The following is a 17,082-nucleotide window of genomic DNA, read 5'->3' as shown; positions in this document are numbered from 1 at the left end:
AAGCAAATAAACTAACTAACTAATTAACAAACAAACAAACAAAACAGTATATAAAATCAAAACAGATAAAATCAGAACAGTAGATAAAATCAGTAGTTAAATGTAAGTTTTGAAATTTAAGCTTAAAAGTGTGGATTTGGTGCTTTATTCAAATGCAGCTGAGAACAGGTGAGTCTTCAACCTGGATTTAAATAAACTGAGTGTTTCAGCTGATCTGAGGCTTTCTGGGAGTTTGTTCCAGATATAAGGAGCATAAAAGCTGAATGCAGCTTCTCCGTGTCTGGTTCTGACTCTGGGAACTGATAAAAGACCGGATCCAGATGACCTGAGGGATCTGGAAGGTTCATACTGGGTCAGGAGGTCACTGATGTATTTTGGTCCTAAACCATTCAGAGCTTCATAGACCAGCATCAGAACTTTAAAGTCTATCCTCTGACAGACAGGCAGCCAGTGTAAGAACCTCAGAGCTGGACTGATGTGGTCCACTTTTTTGGTCTTAGTGAGGACTCGAGCAGCAGAGTTCTGAATGAGCTGTAGTTGTCTGACTGATTTTTTAGGTAGACCTGTAAAGATGCTGTTACAGTAATCAAGCCTACTAAAGATGAATGCATGGACTAGTTTTTCCAGGTCCTGTTGAGACATCAGATCTTTTATCCTAGAAATATTCTTGAGGTGATAGTAAGCTGACTTTGTTATTGTCTTAATGTGTTTTTCTAAGTTTAGGTCTGCATCCATCACTACACCCAAATTTCTCGCCTGGTTTGTGGTTTTTAGATGTATAGATTGAAGTTCTCTGGTGACCTGTAATCGTTTTTCTTTGGCGCCAAAGACTATTACCTCAGTTTTGTTTTTGTTTAGCTGGAGAAAATTGTGGCACAACCAGTCATTGATTTCCTCAATGCATTTACCAAGAGCCTGTACAGGGCCTCGGTCTCCTGGTGACATTGTGATATATATTTGTGTGTCATCTGCATAGCTGTGATAGTTTATTTTGTTGTTGTTTATAATCTGTGCCAGTGGGAGCATGTAGATGTTAAACAGAGGGGGTCCCAAGATGGAACCTTGGGGAACTCCACATGTGATACTTGTCTGCTCAGATGTGAAGTTACCTATTGATACAAAGTATTTCCTGTTTTCTAAGTATGTTTTGAACCAGTTTAGTACAGTTCCTGAAAGACCTGTCCAGTTCTCCAGTCGTTTGAGTAATAGGTTGTGGTCAACTGTATCAAATGCTGCACTGAGATCCAGTAAAACTAGGACTGACATTTTTCCACTGTCTGTATTCAGACATATGTCATTAAACACTTTGGTCAGAGCGGTTTCAGTGCTGTGGTTCTGTCTAAAACCTGACTGGAAGGCATCGTAGCAATTATTCTGTTTTAAGAAGTAACTGAGCTGTTGGGAAACTGCTTTTTCAATGATCTTACTTAAAAATGGGAGATTTGAGATCGGCCTGTAGTTGTTCATTTGTGTCTTGTCAAGATTGTCCTTTTTCAGTATAGGTTTGATTACAGCAGTTTTTAGTGATTCTGGAAACACACCTGATAATAAAGAAAAGTTGACGATTTGTAACAGGTCTGACTCTAAAGTCTTTGAGACCTTTTTGAAAAAACTTGTTGGCAGGACATCTAAACAGCAGGAGGAGGAGTTCAGTTTACCTAAGATGTCCTCCAGGTCTTTGCTGTTAATAGGTTGAAACTGTTTCATGATGTTTAAACAGTTTTTTGGTGGACACAGTACATATCCTGGATCTGCTGTTGATGTACCAATTGCTTGTCTAATTTTTTGGATTTTTTCAGTGAAGAATTTGGCAAAGTCATTGCAGGCCATGGTCGAATGAAGTTCAGCTGCCACTGACACAGGAGGGTTTGTTAGCCTGTCAACTGTAGAAAATAAGACCCGAGCATTATGGCTGTTTTTAGTGATGATGTCAGAGAAGTAGGACCTCCTTGCATTCCTCAGTTGTAAATTATAATTGTGAAGTTTCTCTTTATAGATGTCATAATGAACCTGGAGGTTTGTTTTTCTCCATCTGCGCTCAGCTTTCCTACACTCTCTTTTTTCATTTTTCACCAGTGTGGAGTTTCTCCATGGAGACTTTTTCCTTCCTGAGATAACCTTCACCTTAATGGGAGCAATAGTGTCCATTACATTTAACATGTTAGCATTGAAGCTATTGACGAGCTCATTGACTGACCCTCTGGGCAGGTCAGGTGTTAATGGGAAGACCTGGTTAAAAATTGCACTACTGTGTTCAGTTATACACCGTTTTGTGATCACTGTTGTTGATATATTTGTGTGGGCTGAGATTTTAAACACAGTAATGATCAGACAGGCCCACATCAGACACAGTAACCTTTGAAATGCTCAGGCCTTTGGAGATCAGTAGGTCAAGAGTGTGTCCTCTATTATGTGTGGCCTCTGTTACATGCTGAGTCAGCCCAAAGTTGCCCAGAGTGTTACTCAGGTCTTTAGTCCCTTTGTCCTGAGGGTTGTCCACATGAATGTTAAAATCCCCAGCAATAATTACACAGTCAAAATCAACACAGATCACAGACAGCAGTTCACTGAGGTCATTAAAAAAGTCTGTGCAGTATTTGGGAGGCCTGTAAACATTAAGAAACACAACTTTGGATGGGGCCTTCAGCTGTAAAGCCACATATTCAAAAGACTGAAAACTTCCAGGAGATAGCTGCTTACATTGAAATGATTCATTAAATAAGACAGCAACCCCTCCTCCTCTCCTGCTCGCCCTGGCCTCACTGATGAAACTGTAGTTAGGAGGGGTCGTCTCGATGAGAACAGCTCCACTGTTACTTTGGTCCAACCAAGTTTCAGTTAAAAACATAAAATCAAGGCTGTGCTCAGTGATTAAATCATTAATTAAAAATGTTTTCCCAGCTAAAGATCTAACGTTTAATAAAGCCAACTTAAGTGTTTTAGAGGTATTACTTGTCCCCTCGTGTTTGGGAGCAGTCTGTGGCACACAAGGTATGTTTACTATGTTTAAAGATCTTTTAGAGTGCAGCTCTCTGTGTTTTGACCAGGCCACAAGTCTCCTGTCACCTAAAAGTACAGAAATTTTAAAACCTTCTAGTAAACAGGGTCCCAGCTTCTCCTGGGAAAAGTCACCACTGCCATAATCCTCACAGCCCAGACCCTTCACATATCACATATCAGACTGCGGAGACAGGGCATGAAGAGGAACTAAGGGGGGCGAGGCTGGGCAATGTGACTTCGATTGCTCTGTTGAGGGTGGGGCTCGATGGCAAACCTTTGGCCGCTCTGGTGGGGGGTTTATGGGGGACAAAAAGGGATTGGGACGGGGGGTAGATCTGAGCCCAGCATTGACCCGCTCCATCATCTCCTCAGTGAATTTCAGGTGTGGGGAGGAGGGAGAAAGGGAGGGGGAGGAGGGTGATGGCCTGTCAGGGGTTTGGGGGACTGGGGAAGGTCGTGGTCCCTTGTCCTGGTCGTTGGTATTGTTGAGAGAGTTGGAGGCAAATAGGGACCCCTCTTCTTGCCTTCGATGTCTCTCCTTTCTGAGGCTCTTCCTCAGATGCCTTAGATGTCTTTCCTTTCTGAGGCTCTTCCCGGGTGGGGGCAAATGGAGCTCCTCCTCAAGGTTTCTGCTGGGCTTTGTCTGTTCTTGGAGTACTGTTTGTTCCTCTTTATGAGATAACTCCTCGTTTATCTCAGCCTTGGCACCAAGCACAGATGGATGACGTATGGAATAAAACAAGTTGGAGGTGAACAGTTTCACCCCTGACTTGTTAAAATTAAATCCATTTGCTTTGAACAGATGCCTGCGTTCCCAAAAAATATTAAAGTTGTCGATAAAATGCACTGAGTGGGTTGTGGTCACTGATATAAGCCATTTATTCAGTGTAAACAACCTGCTGAATCTCTCGTCTCCTCCTCTGACCGGCGGTACAGGTCCACTGATGAATACAGCTGCATTCAGAGAGTTTACAGTATTTAATAATCCAATAAAGTCCCGTTTCAGAACCTCCGACTGTTGTTTGGACACATCGTTTGACCCTGTATGCAGAACAATGTTTGTCACAGTTGGATATTCATCTGCAATTTGAAGAATTCTCTCCTTCAGGTTGTTGACCATATCGTTAGGAAAGCAGAGGACTTTAGTGTTCTTACCGCACATCCTTTGTACATCCTTTACGGCAGAGTCACCCACAATCAGAGTTTCAGGCCTAGCCTTTAGCTTTCCCTGTGGTCTTTTGCTATTCAGCAGATTTTCAGACCTTACTTCGCTACTTTTAGATGGATGGTTGTCCGATATAGATCCAGGGTCCTTTGATAGTGGAGCAAATCTGTTCTGCAGTTTCACATTCAGTTGTTTTGGAGGTTTGTTGTTATTCTTCCTATTCACGGTTGTCCAGTCCTGTTTCCTCCCGTATACAGGGGTAGAAGAGCTTCTCTGTCTCGTAGGAAGTGAAAGCCAGTCGGTTTCAGAGATTTCAGCTCGCTGTGCCCTGCCTGTGGTACGTCCTCCCCCTTCCAGGAGACATGATTTATGTCTTGGTTTTGCACCAAGACAGTCCAAGGGGGGATTATCACTTGAGGATTTATAATAATGCACAGAGTCTACTTTCTTGGTCATGTTATCTGTGCTCCTTAGCTGTGTACTAGCTTGCTCATCGCCATTGTTTTGAATCAAAGGCAAGGTTGTTTCATTTCCACACAGTCCATTTACCTCCACGTTTACTTCTAAGCGATGAATTTTTGTCTCCAGTACTGCAATCTTCTGCAGGAGGCTGTGGTAGTCATCTGTGGAGAGGGAAGGCATCTTGTTGCTAGTTAGCCTAGCGGTTAGCCCCTTTCCAGGCTATTGAGGCTGCTCGGTGCCCAGACGCTGTAATCAGGCTTCAGCTGTGTCTAGGCCACAGACACACGGAGCGCTGAGGATAAGGTAACTATAAAAATGTTGCTGTTTCTGTTAAGAACACTTTAGTCCTAATGATCTATGAGTGTCCAGAAGCTATCGCAGGTAAGCTCATAAGGAAAAAAGGGAAAAAATCAGCATAAAAATCAATAAAATCAATAAAAGAAGCAAAGCATTAAAGAGCAAAGAGATGAAGCGTCCACACTCACAAAACTAAGCAAAAAAACCACTAAAACCAGGGGGATGGAAACCAGGAGGGAAACACAGCTAGTGCTAATCACACACAGAAACTGAACACACTATACACAAGACAAGGAACTATCCAAATAAAATTGGAAACAGGAAACAAAAACAGAAACGCAGACTAGACACCAGAGCTGTGGAAGAGCAGACATGAAAACTTAACTAGACGTGGAACACAGGAGGAGGCACAGTAACAAATCTGGGAACAAGAAATCACTAAATACAGGAGAACGTAGGGAGCTAGAACTACAAGAGACTAAACCATGGAAAACACTAAATCGAAGAATATACAAAACCCAGAAAAACACAAACACTGGGTCCCAGACTCAGTACCATGACATCATGAGATTTTGATCCACCTTGAAGTGCAATCTGGAATGCATCTGACTGGCAATAGCTTCTGTAGATAGAAAAACACACAGTGGAACACCATCAGTCACTGATTGGCCTCCCCAGTGCCCAGACCTGCATATTACTGACGCAGTGTGGGATCATGCTGACAGAGAACAGAACAAAAGGCTGAAATGTCCAAAGAAGAGCTTTGAATGCCTGGAGAACTGTTCCTGAAGATTACTTAAAGACGTGACATAAAAGCTTGGCTAAGAGCATTCAGACTGTGTTGAAGAATAAAGTTGGTCATACCAAATATTGACTTTCAGGCTTTTACACAGTTTCTGCCTTAAACACCGTTTTTCCACGTATGTTTGTGCATCTTTCAATAAATCGTTACACCTTTTGTCCTTGCAAAATAAAAAGAAATGAGGAGTTTCTAAAGTGTTTTTCGGCAGTACTATATGAGCGATCGTTGAGTGTCCACAGGTGCAGACAGTGACCTGCTCTGTAACCTTTTCCCAGGAGACGAGTAGTTTTGTCAGATTTGAGGGTTTTTTTTCTTTGATTTTTTTTCGTTCAGCCTTCTTTTCTGTTATTTGGTGACACAAATAGAGTTTCCCTGAAGAGCTTGTTAAAGTCTGTGATCAGTGCAATTTTGGCTGCCAAACATAGGTTTGCACCTCCACTTACTCAGCCCACATCTTTAGCACGGGGTGGTGTGCTGCGCTATTTCTATCTTTCACAATTTTGCTGAGTGCATCTCTACTTTGTTAAAGCTCAAGTACAAAATTACAAAAAGAAATCTGTCATTTTCAGCTCTGTCCTCACCTTGATGAATGAAAAAAAATGACTGTCAGTCTCTTTGAAAGGTTCTGGAAAGAACTATAGACTAAAGGTAATAGATGTTACTTGGGTTCAAGAACTGTAGCTGAAGCAAGCAGTGTTTTTATTTGTCAGCCAGTAGAACATGGCAGATCACTTAGACTGTAAAATACGAGGCCTGCTTTGAAAAACACCACCAAGAAACATGTCAGAGTGGATACCCCAGCATTTTTCTAACACAAGTCGATTTAATGATATTTTATTTGTCAGTAATCGCCTTTTCCCCCCTTCAGGCATCATTTCAGTAAACAGCCGTCGGACCCCTTTCACAGCCAGCGGGGAAAATGAGATCCTGGACCTGGAAGGGGACCTTTATCTGGGCGGTCTGCCTGACAGCCGAATGGGCTTGGTGCTCCCGACTGAGCTCTGGACAGCTATGCTCAACTACGGCTATGTGGGCTGTGTTCGGGATCTGTTCATCGATGGCCGCAGCAAGGACATCCGGCAGATAGCTCAGTCGCAGAACATGACCGGCATCAAGTCTTCGTGTAGTAAGGTGACGGGGAAACAGTGTGACAGCAACCCCTGCAAGAACAACGGGGTCTGTAAGGAGGGCTGGAACCGCTTCATTTGTGACTGTACCGGGACCGGCTTTTGGGATAGTACCTGCGAGAGAGGTGAGAGTCCTTTCCAGCCACTTTCTGCGTACTGTTTGTCTTGCGTCTTATGGTGATGATTTTAAAATCTTACTGCCTTTGGCAGAGGGTTTATCGGTCTGAGAGTACAAGACCTTTAATGCGGCTCACTCAGCTCTCCTTTTATATTCTAAAAACCATTTCTTCAGTGAGCTTATGGAGCGGTGTTTTGCTGCTTTTAGACAGTATATTGTGCATCTTACAAGGTGCAGTGGTTGACAGTGAAGTAGCTTTGCAGAGTTCAAGTATCTTTTCTGTCTGTTTTTCTAAATATGGTTGAAAAGTGGTGGCGGTGTAGCTGCTGCTTACTAACTATAGATTTTCTAAGGGTGTGGACAGCGCTCTGTTACAACAGAAGTGTGACTTGGCACACTTGGTTCACATTATTTATGGAAGGATTTGCTGAAAGATTTAATAGGAGGGTTTTCAAGCATTTTCTTTCCTGGGAAAGATTCTAGAGAGAAATTGAACTTGTCTCTTGCTCTCCTTGTCTGAGTTTTAAGAGCTTGGCCACATAAAGGTTTTATGAGATGGAAAGAATAGGGACACTCCAAGCTGTGGGAGAGTATATTATTGGACTATTGTTCAGATTGCTCTTGACTCTTTCACTATTTTACAAAGATTTTCAGGATTCAGTGGAGAGATTTAAGTACTTTCCCAAGAACTCGAGGCCCGTAAAGAATCGTACGTGTATGACGGATAATGAGCATCTAGAGAGTAGGTGCTTAAAGCCAGCATTAAGTGTGAGTGTAGTATGTGGGACAGTATTGACTGATTAACGCATTCAAAGGGGGGAAATCAAAATGTACCCAATGTAGATGTAGGTCTGTTTTGTAGTCATTGGTTTGGAAAATGCATTCAGGTGGAGACAGAAATTTGTTCCCTTTTTTGTTGCTGATACTGCATGTTTACAAAAAAGAAATCATAAAGTAGCTCAGAGTTAGAAAAGACAGATCAATATTCAATAATGTACTATCATAAATAATTTTTCTGCAAAAGTAAATTTTGCATTGCAGTAATGTGGAGAATGTTGAAATGTGAAAGAGGTGAAATTCCAGTGGGAGCTGGCTCTTTTCATCGAGTTAACCTTGTGCTAGTCCGACTGCTGCGCCTGGCGTAGTGTGGACGTCCGTCATGTTTTATTTGCACAAAAAAAGGGGAAAAGAAAAAGCCAGATGTGTGAAGCCAGCTGTGCCTGGCTAAAAACCACTCAGTCAGTGAACTTCTGTCACCTTAAACCTTCGGGAAGAAAACTTATCACTCGTCTTTGTCCTGCTCTGCTCCTTCCCGCACATCAGTTTCATAATTGTCATATCTCTGCATTCATGCAAACCGTTTGCCATTGTTTGACAACTCAGCAGGTCTGCCTGAGAACAAAGCTTTACACTGTTCAGCAGTGGATTGTTTTGGGGGGTTAAATAGTGAGGCTTGAGGTGTAATGACATGGTGATGTTCCTGATGCTGTTATGACTGAGTGAATGCATCATCTTTATGTGTTATGCTGCTAGAATTTGAGATAATGTTGGACTGCAACACACACAGCAGCTGAAACAGGTATTTTTCATGGCCACTCCATAATGGTTTGTTTCCTGATCCTGGTGAGAACGATGTCACTTCACCAAATTCCAAAACAGTTGAAATGATGCAGTCTGTTTTGGCTGTGGAGCTTTTTTCCTTGAGGGTATCATTTGGATTTTCATGGCTTGGGTTTGGAGACTAAAGTTTTTTGTTGTTTTTGAAAGATAAGCATTAACTGTTGATGACTGTTTGTCCGTTGAGTGCATCAGGCAGTGCTGTTTGTTGCAGGCAGCTACCACATAATAGGATGTCAGGATATCTTGGCCTTTAGTGCTCCAGTTTTTTAATTAGCAGGCAACTAAGAGTACCACTCCAACTTCACACTTGCCAACAGCAAATATCATGAAAAAACAAACAAACAAGCAAATAACTGTACAGCTGCATATACAATGATCTCCGACATACACACAGTGTTGTATAAGCAGCCCACTCACTGCATTAACCTTAACAAGCTAAAGTTATTGTGATAAGTAATGAAAACATCTCAGGTTATGAACATTTTACGCCATACTGTTAATTTAATGTTTGCATCTGAAACTCACACTGCTCTTGTAAATGCAGAATTCATCACCGGCTTTGAGGTGCACTGATGGTGAGCGTTCAGATTCCCGTTTTTTAATTCTGGTCCATACTGTTTGCTTTCTGCCTTTTTGTTGTCTATAGCCTGTCGATATCCATCCTCCTCAAACACAAAATATCTCAATACCCAACTCTTAGTCATACGCTGCATAAAAACATGGATGGATCTGTTTCTGAAAGGCAGTGCATGAAAAGCCTTAAAGCTGCGTCTTCAGACTCCTGCAATACAGCGTGATGATCATTTAGTAAATTATGGTGAACAGATAATTGAACAGTGTCGTTCTTGGTCATATTCACCCACTTCAGGACTTCACAAACCAGCACGGTTAAAGAGTCCTGTATATCTTTATGTCTTTCCTTTTTCTTTCACTGACCTGCTGCTGGATATTGTACTACACAAAAACAGTTTACTTGCGATTCCTCCAGCCTTCTCTTAAGAACTCAGTCTTTCTTCAGATGTAGAGAAAATTTCAACCCAAAAACTAATTATATCAAATCGGTGTCTTAATGGTAAAAACATGGACAGAGCTGCCTCGACATCCTTCCCACACAGTGTGTTGTCCTTGTGGTCTGGCCTGAACCATGTCAGCCAGAGCTCCTGTTAGTGCAGAGGCACCACAGCTCGATACTGTAGCCCTCTCAGTTTGCGGCTCACTTTCTCATATTGAGTGAGGCTAGCCACCCCGCAGAGGAGTCTCATCTCGGGCTGCTGGTATCAGTGATCTAATTCATTCAGTCGCTAACCAAAGCCCGCGACCACAGGTAAAGGGCCGTAAAGAAGGCTGAGCAATAAATTGAAAGCTTTGATTTGTAGCTGTCAAAGTGAAGACAGATCTCAGTGTTACTCCCTAAAGGTGAATTATTGCATTTAGGTCCTCTGCAGTGCTCACTGTTTGTTTTGAATAGGAACTCCTTTGATTTGAGCTCCTTGTTCTTTTTAGGTTTCGTGGCTTCATACTCGTGTTTGACCTTTAGCTGCAGGCTAAACATGGGAGGTCACAGTCACATTAAAGCCTCTTCATTACATCAGTGGTAAAAAAAAGAATCATTTCTCAAGGCGTGGATGTTAGCAGACGGTCTACTACTGTCACGGTCCGGGGCAGCGGCCGTGTGGAAAGTGGAAGGAGGACCCAAAATGCAGCACTTATTCAGGTGTGAGGGTGATTTATTGATAATAACAAACATAAAGAGGAGATGGCAAAACAGAACTACGGATGAACTAAACTGGGTGAAACTACACAAAGGAGTGGCAAACCTGAACACGAAGGGAGAACAGCAGGGAGAGCACGCAGAGGATTTCACAGGGTAGATGCAGAGTACGCAGGGTAACACAGAGGATGAACATAGGTAGGAACACAGACGACGCGACGAGGAGCAGAGGAAATCACACGCTATAAATACACAAAGAGACCCTGGGAAATCACACACAGATGGGGGAAACAGCTGGACCTGATTAACCTGACGAGACAGGGGAACACTAACACCAGGGACCAACAGAGGGAGCACAAACCCAGAACCCAGTGTCTAAAATCCCAAACACAAACCATCCCAAAACAGCCATGAATAATAATGAAAGTAATAACAATAAGTACATAAACATAAAGTCACAGAGTCATGGTCGCAGGACCATGACAACTACTGCATATTCTCACACTGAAGAAAAGAATACATCTGCCTGTTTAGAAAACAGTAGCCCTTGATTTAAGTGATCCTTTGATTTGAAATGTTGGGCTTGAAACGGCATGAGGTATTTTCTTTTTCTCAAAATGAATGCGCGACACTTTAGACTGAATGGGATTATATTAGTCATGCTGGTAGAGGAATTTATTTTCCTTCTCCTCCATGCTTTTAAGCAGACCCTGGAGCTCCCCGGTGACAATATCAAACAACCACTGAGATGTATTTGCACATGGCGCTCGCTATTGATCTCAAGCACGCTATACAGTACAGCGGAGAAGTGCGCGTGTGTGATGAGACAAAGGGTGAAATGATAAAGATCAGCACTCTCCCAGGGAGTGTAACCAGGCTTATGCATTTACATCACAATGTTTGGCCTTTGCTGGTGACTTTTCCATCTAATGTAAATAAGCTTGTCTTTTGTTTGTTGGAATCAGCCTCAGACTTTTGTTTTGTGATATTTTAGTCAAATAGATTTCAACTCCTGAAGTCAGAGACTTCTCACACCAGCAAAGTCAGAGTTGGGTAAATCAATAAAGTATGTACACAGGTTTCTCAGATAATGACTGTCGTAATGCACCGGTGGTGGGAAGCACAGTCAGTTTACTCCAGCCAGGCAGCTGAACAGATTCATGTGTATTTGGGTATGTGACGATAAGAAGGGCAATGTTTATTCATCGCCTCCCTGTGGTCTCAACAGAAGAAGCCACTTTCTTCCACTTTTTTCCCTCTGGTTCTGTATTAACATCTGAAATGCGACGGATTGTTTTAGATAAGATCCAGTTTTGAATGCAGCTTGTTGACGTGCTAGAAACACTTTGAGATTAGCTTCAGTCCCATTTGCCACAAGTGTTGAAACGTCTTAACTGCAGCTCTCTTGTTAAAAAAATAAGGTGCACCGACTCACAATCAAAGAAAAGTTACTTTAATCACTACTGACCAACAGTACTGCACAGTGATGGTCAGAAACAACCAGCAAAATGGAGTAGTACAGGAGCAAGTTCAAGACACAAGCAAAGCCAAAAACAGAAGGATTAATCAAATTAGAGAGTAGCACACAAGCAGGGGAAACAGGCCATTTATATATTGAAGCCAATGGGAAATAAGAAACAGGGGCGGAACAGGTCACAGGTGAATGTAATCAGGATAATCAGACTGCCTGTCAAAAATGGGAAACGACCTAACAGACACATCGCTAAACACAAAGACAAGACAACTCGCTCTAAACATGAAGAAGGGAGAGAGGAACGCTGAAAGATGAGGGTGCAAAAACAGAAGGAAGAAGCACAGAGGGAACGAAACATGCCAGAAATAACAAACTCGGTGCAGGAACTGAAGCTAAATTAAGACTAAGAATTGGAAAAAAGAATTAGGGGCGTAAACCATCCAGCACTCCATAAAAACTAGAAACTACAGCTCAGCATGTTAGTTGAAAAAACATGAATTAACCTCCTAAGACCCGAACTCTTCCACTGCATGCATTTTTAATTTCTCTTTGATATTTGGGCTGATTGGGTCCCGATGAATGTAAAAACAAAGAATTACCAGATTTTGTTTTTTACCTAATTTTTGTTTCTAAGAACATTTGAGCCACATATGAGGATATTCGGTAGAACAGTAGCAGTATAATGTCCTCGTAAGTGGATATCAGGCCCTTGTAGAGCAAAATTGAGTATTTTGGTCTAAATAACCCAAAATGTGATGTCCACATATGTAGATGCCAGGTCCTAGGGGGTTAAAAACAAATAATGGAAACTGGATCCAAATATAAGAACAAAGCCTTTAAACAGGAAACCCAAACTGCAGTATATAGCTAACAATGCAAAACTCCACAGAACCCCAGGACCGTGACAGATTTTGTTTTACTGATTAACTAATTCTTTGTGGAAGTATTCTGCAGCACCACGGGTGGAAGTGGAAAACCTCCTCCTTATGTACCACTGATGGTTTTTAGCAGAGGAAAACCCAGGTCCCATGAAAGTAGTTTCAGCCCATTTTTCGCTGATTATATTTTTGGATCTCAAATAATGGAATCATCAGAAATGAAAGTCTCACGATGATTTCATCACAGTTGTATTGAATGGAGCACATCGCTCCGTGTAATTCCTTCTCTTCCACCGGGAGCTAAAAAGCAGGCAATTTTCTTGCTCTGTTTACTAGAACGAAAATGCAACCTGACAGATATTTTAGACTCTTTGAGGAGATCAAAGATCGTACCAGGCGACATTAACAGACAACAGCACTGCTGTCTGCTTGCTGCTTTCTACCTAGTATCAGTGCCGGGTTTAGTATACAGATGATTTCTGCCTTTTATCTGTTTTTTTGTTTCGGTTTTCCTATCATATTTGTTCCCTTTCTTGTTTCTCTCTTGATGTTCTTCCTTCTCTTTTACCTTCCGCATTTCCCATTTTATCACTTCCCTCTCTCTTCACCCCCACATATACTCCCACCTTTTGGCAAATCTGCTTTAACCTCGCCCATGAGACATGACAGCGCCTGTGATCAGAGGCTTGCCGTGGTATGGCACAAACAGATGTAGTGTCAGCATGGTAGCTAGAGTGTGTGTGTGTGTGTGTGTGTGTGTGTGTGTGTGTGTGTGTGTGTGTGCGTGCGTACTATGGATATGCACCTGGTGAATATGATGAATAAAAAGCTTTAAGTCTCATCATTTACAGTTTCTTGTGACCATATGTTTCTGTGTCTTCACACTGTATATATTTGCATCCATTATTATGATTAACTCCAGTAGGCCTGTGTGAATGCATGTTTGTATATGCCAGCCAAGCAGCGCCAAAGCCGAACAGTATGCAGGTGTAGTAACAGGGCCGTAGCCCTGATAGGCCCCATCATATGGGCTGTGACCAGGAGCTTGCCCCTGCCAGCAACTGTCTTCCTGTGATCTAAATTCAAATGGGGCCGCTTGGCTTGGTGCAGCCTCTATAGACACGCATGGCAAACAGAAAAAAGAGAGTCTTGCTTCGGGCTAGGCAAGCTGACGATCCTGGCCGATCTTAATTTGGCATCAAGGAGCACTGTCCAAACTTTCCTACTGAACTGAGAGAAAGTGTGACTGGTTGTGACAAAATTAGGACAGCGTTCACCGGATGCTCTGGAGGTGTAGCTTCCTCTTATAGGTAGAAGACAGAAACCACTTTTAACCACAGGGCACGTTCCACAGGTCATGAGTTAACCTGTGTCCAAACAATCACTGCCCAGCTGGGGCTGCAGACTGCAGTCACTCTCAGACAGACTGGTGAAGGTCTGCAAATACTGTTATCTAATTTATAAATGCAGACAGATTGCCAACACATTGCAATCAATCTGATTCACTCTGTGCCAAACACATCGCGTCTGTTAAGCATCTCTTTTGAGGCAACTTGAATCAAGTGGTTGTATTCTGGTTACATTCACATATAAAAATCGTTTTGAACTTTGAACTGCAGCAACTACATCACTGTTTGTGGAGGAAATTGGTGAGGTTCAGGCTGGACTCTAAATGTAAGTAGTTAATGTGAATGCTCTGTGTGTGTAGATTAGCAGACAGCTTGATAAACCAAGAGGGGTTTGAAGACTGCGTGTCCTCAAAGACACGGTCCCCGTCTTCAGAGTAATCAGTTCAAACGCAATGAGACCGCTAGTTCATTGCAGATAGTCACAATAATTTTGCTTGTGCCACGGTCTCCAGTCACTCTTTTCCCTAGTGTGACTTGTAGCCTTAAGTTTATTTAAATCTTTAGAAAATCAGCCTCAAAAGACTCTCATGTAATCTTTTAACCAGATCCTACACCGCTGATCCTGCTTTAAATACAGGCATAGTAAAATGGTTCACCCTTAGAATAAGAAGAAATTCTTCTTCTTTTTTTAAACTTTGTTAGACTACTTTTATTCATCTGCGGTGCCAGCTTTAATCATTTGCCAAACCATGAAAAAGTTATTTTTGTAACTTAGCTCTTGCTGCGTGGGAAATGTCTAATTGGGTTGAATCAGGCGTGCAGGTTTAGTTTGGTGTAGTGCTTTAAAACTGATGCTGAGAAATGATTTTCTTCTCGCCTGCAGTCAGATCCACAGAAAGCAAAGAGGAAAAAGGAAATCATTACCCTCCTGTAATAATAATGTTTCAAGGTGGGCTTTGTCCTCTTTCCCGTCTTTGGGAGACAGCTCGAGGCTTTATTTCTTTTTGATTGTTACATTCCATTACATGAAAAGGTTACCCAAATGTTATTCCCCATAAGGAAAACTCTAGCACAACAGATTATTCAGGTCGTATTTGAGTCTAACTTGTAAGAGGTGACATTAATTCAAGACTACAGGGAGGTATATTTGATGTCATCCTCTGAGTCTGCCGAGCGAAGGAGAATGCCATCTTAGGCTTTGTTTCAGCAAGCTAGTCAGTCATCCAAACAGTCAGTCGGTAAGTGGAGGTTTTGTGTTTGAGTGTGGGTCTGTTTGTGTGGGTGTGGGAGGGGAGCTTTTAGGGAGCCGGGGCGCTGCTGACAGTTGTGTGTTGCAGAGTGCTGTGCAGCTGATAAAGTAGCCCAGTTAATCAGGTAAATAGGCCTGTAATGAAGTGTGTTTGTCTGATGGTGTGCCAGCCAAGCGCCAAGTGATCCCACCGAGACTCTCCGCTTTCTGTCTTTCTGCTGCATTTACACACACACACACACGCGCCGCACACGAATACACAGCGAACGCCAGTTGGAAGCGCACACATACACTCACACAAACACACATCAATCCACTGGAGACAGATTGGATTGTGTCTAATGCATATTGCATTTTCCCTGACAAGATTCCACCGCCCACGTACAGTAAGTGCTTGTGTTTTCCCAACTGTCAGTGCAGAAGAGTAGCGATGGCTCCAGGCCCAAGCTGATGGCTGGAAGTGTGTCCACCGCAGATCAGTCAATACATCACTCAGCACAGCACGAGCTTCCTCTTTCCTAATGTTTTCACCGGAGGCGAAAAACATAATTTGCACGTTGTTTAATTATTTGAATTTAATACTCTTTAACTTGTAGGCACGCTGAAGGAGTTGTCCTCAGTTGGTCCTCATGCTGCCATTTAGGGAAGTTTTTTTTTTTTTTTGTCATTACATTGCTGTCATTAAGTTTAGGCAGTAATCACACCGGTTCTCAGAAAGACCGAAGCACCAGAACACACAGGCTGTGCAATTACCTGCTCACTTTCCTCGCTGTTCATTCATAGTGGCAGTGAAATAATGGGTTGCCACACGGCTTTTACAGTTTAATCACAGGTTATAATTGCAGAATGTCAACCGGGTGACATTGATGGTTGCCACCTTTCAGTATGAAATTCTGCAACCTGGCAGTGATGTTACGTTCTTTTACCTTTTAGGTTATGCGCAAAGGCTAAAAATGTTCTGTGTTGTGCTCAAGATTTGCACAGATTCAAGTAGATTTACTTTTCTAAACTATTGCCGCTGCTTCCATAACTTTGAGGTCACACAGCGAATAGCCAATCAAAAACATGTATAAAATAAACACTCATTTCCATCTAAGGAAGGAAAAGGGTGGAGGGGAGGCAGCAGAAAAAAAGTTTTCAATCAGCCAATCAGCATACAGCCCTGTTTGGGGGTTACAAAGTATCAAAATGTTGCAGTAAAAGAAAATTAGCAGACAGCTGCAGTTCTCACTGATGCCCACTAATAATAATCAAACTGATGCAGCAATACCCCCTTTTTTTTCTCTTGCAACACTATTGACATCATCAAAGTTAATTTTTAATGTCAACTTTTTGGAATGTCAGAATCAGGATGAGAGACGTTGCGTGTTCGGTAAAAAGAGGCCAGTGAGGGTGATGGTGGCAGATCTTCACGCACATTCATCGTGAATAGTTTACTCTAAATCAACGATTGTTTTCTATTGTGTCTTTCACAGTGTTGTCTGTTTCTAAGATGATACAGAGACGTCACGGGAATATACGGTTCCAAACAGGCCGCGATCTCCTGCTGCATCATCTCTGCACTCAGAAAAAAAATCTTTCCCAAAGCCATTTGTATTCAGATGAGCTCGGTTCTCAGCTATGCTAAATGCCGCTTCCACTGGTGTTAGAGTGGCATAATTTAAACGCTTGTCTAAACGCCTTTTCCACCCACAGAGGGAGGGGAAAAAAATCTATCTGAAAGTCTCTTTAATCCTCGAGCCCTATAATAGACCTTGCATAATTGCCAGACTGCCTTTGTGTGAATAATTTCTTGAGGTCAGGTACCAATTACTGCCACATACGATTTTG

The 17,082-nt window shown here is 42.3% G+C and overlaps 1 protein-coding gene across 4 annotated transcripts in view; it reads left to right on the top strand.

Annotated features, from left to right (window-relative positions):
- nrxn3b (neurexin 3b) overlaps window positions 1-17,082 on the top strand; it is a 335,382-nt gene that overhangs the window by 94,646 nt on the left and 223,654 nt on the right. For all 4 annotated transcript variants that reach the window (XM_085371806.1, XM_085371807.1, XM_085371805.1 and 1 more), the window contains one exon: window positions 6,595-6,978. In XM_085371806.1, coding sequence (XP_085227932.1) covers window positions 6,595-6,978 — 384 coding nt within the window. The remainder of the gene's footprint in view (window positions 1-6,594; window positions 6,979-17,082) is intronic.

Source organism: Diplotaxodon limnothrissa, linkage group LG15, assembly GCF_057381915.1.
Source record: "Diplotaxodon limnothrissa isolate DT_005_m linkage group LG15, D_limnothrissa_male_GT1.1, whole genome shotgun sequence".
In the NCBI taxonomy this organism is placed as follows: Eukaryota; Metazoa; Chordata; class Actinopteri; order Cichliformes; family Cichlidae; genus Diplotaxodon; species Diplotaxodon limnothrissa.
The sequence above is the reverse complement of the archived record's forward strand: the minus strand, read 5'-3'. Positions and strand labels throughout refer to the sequence as shown.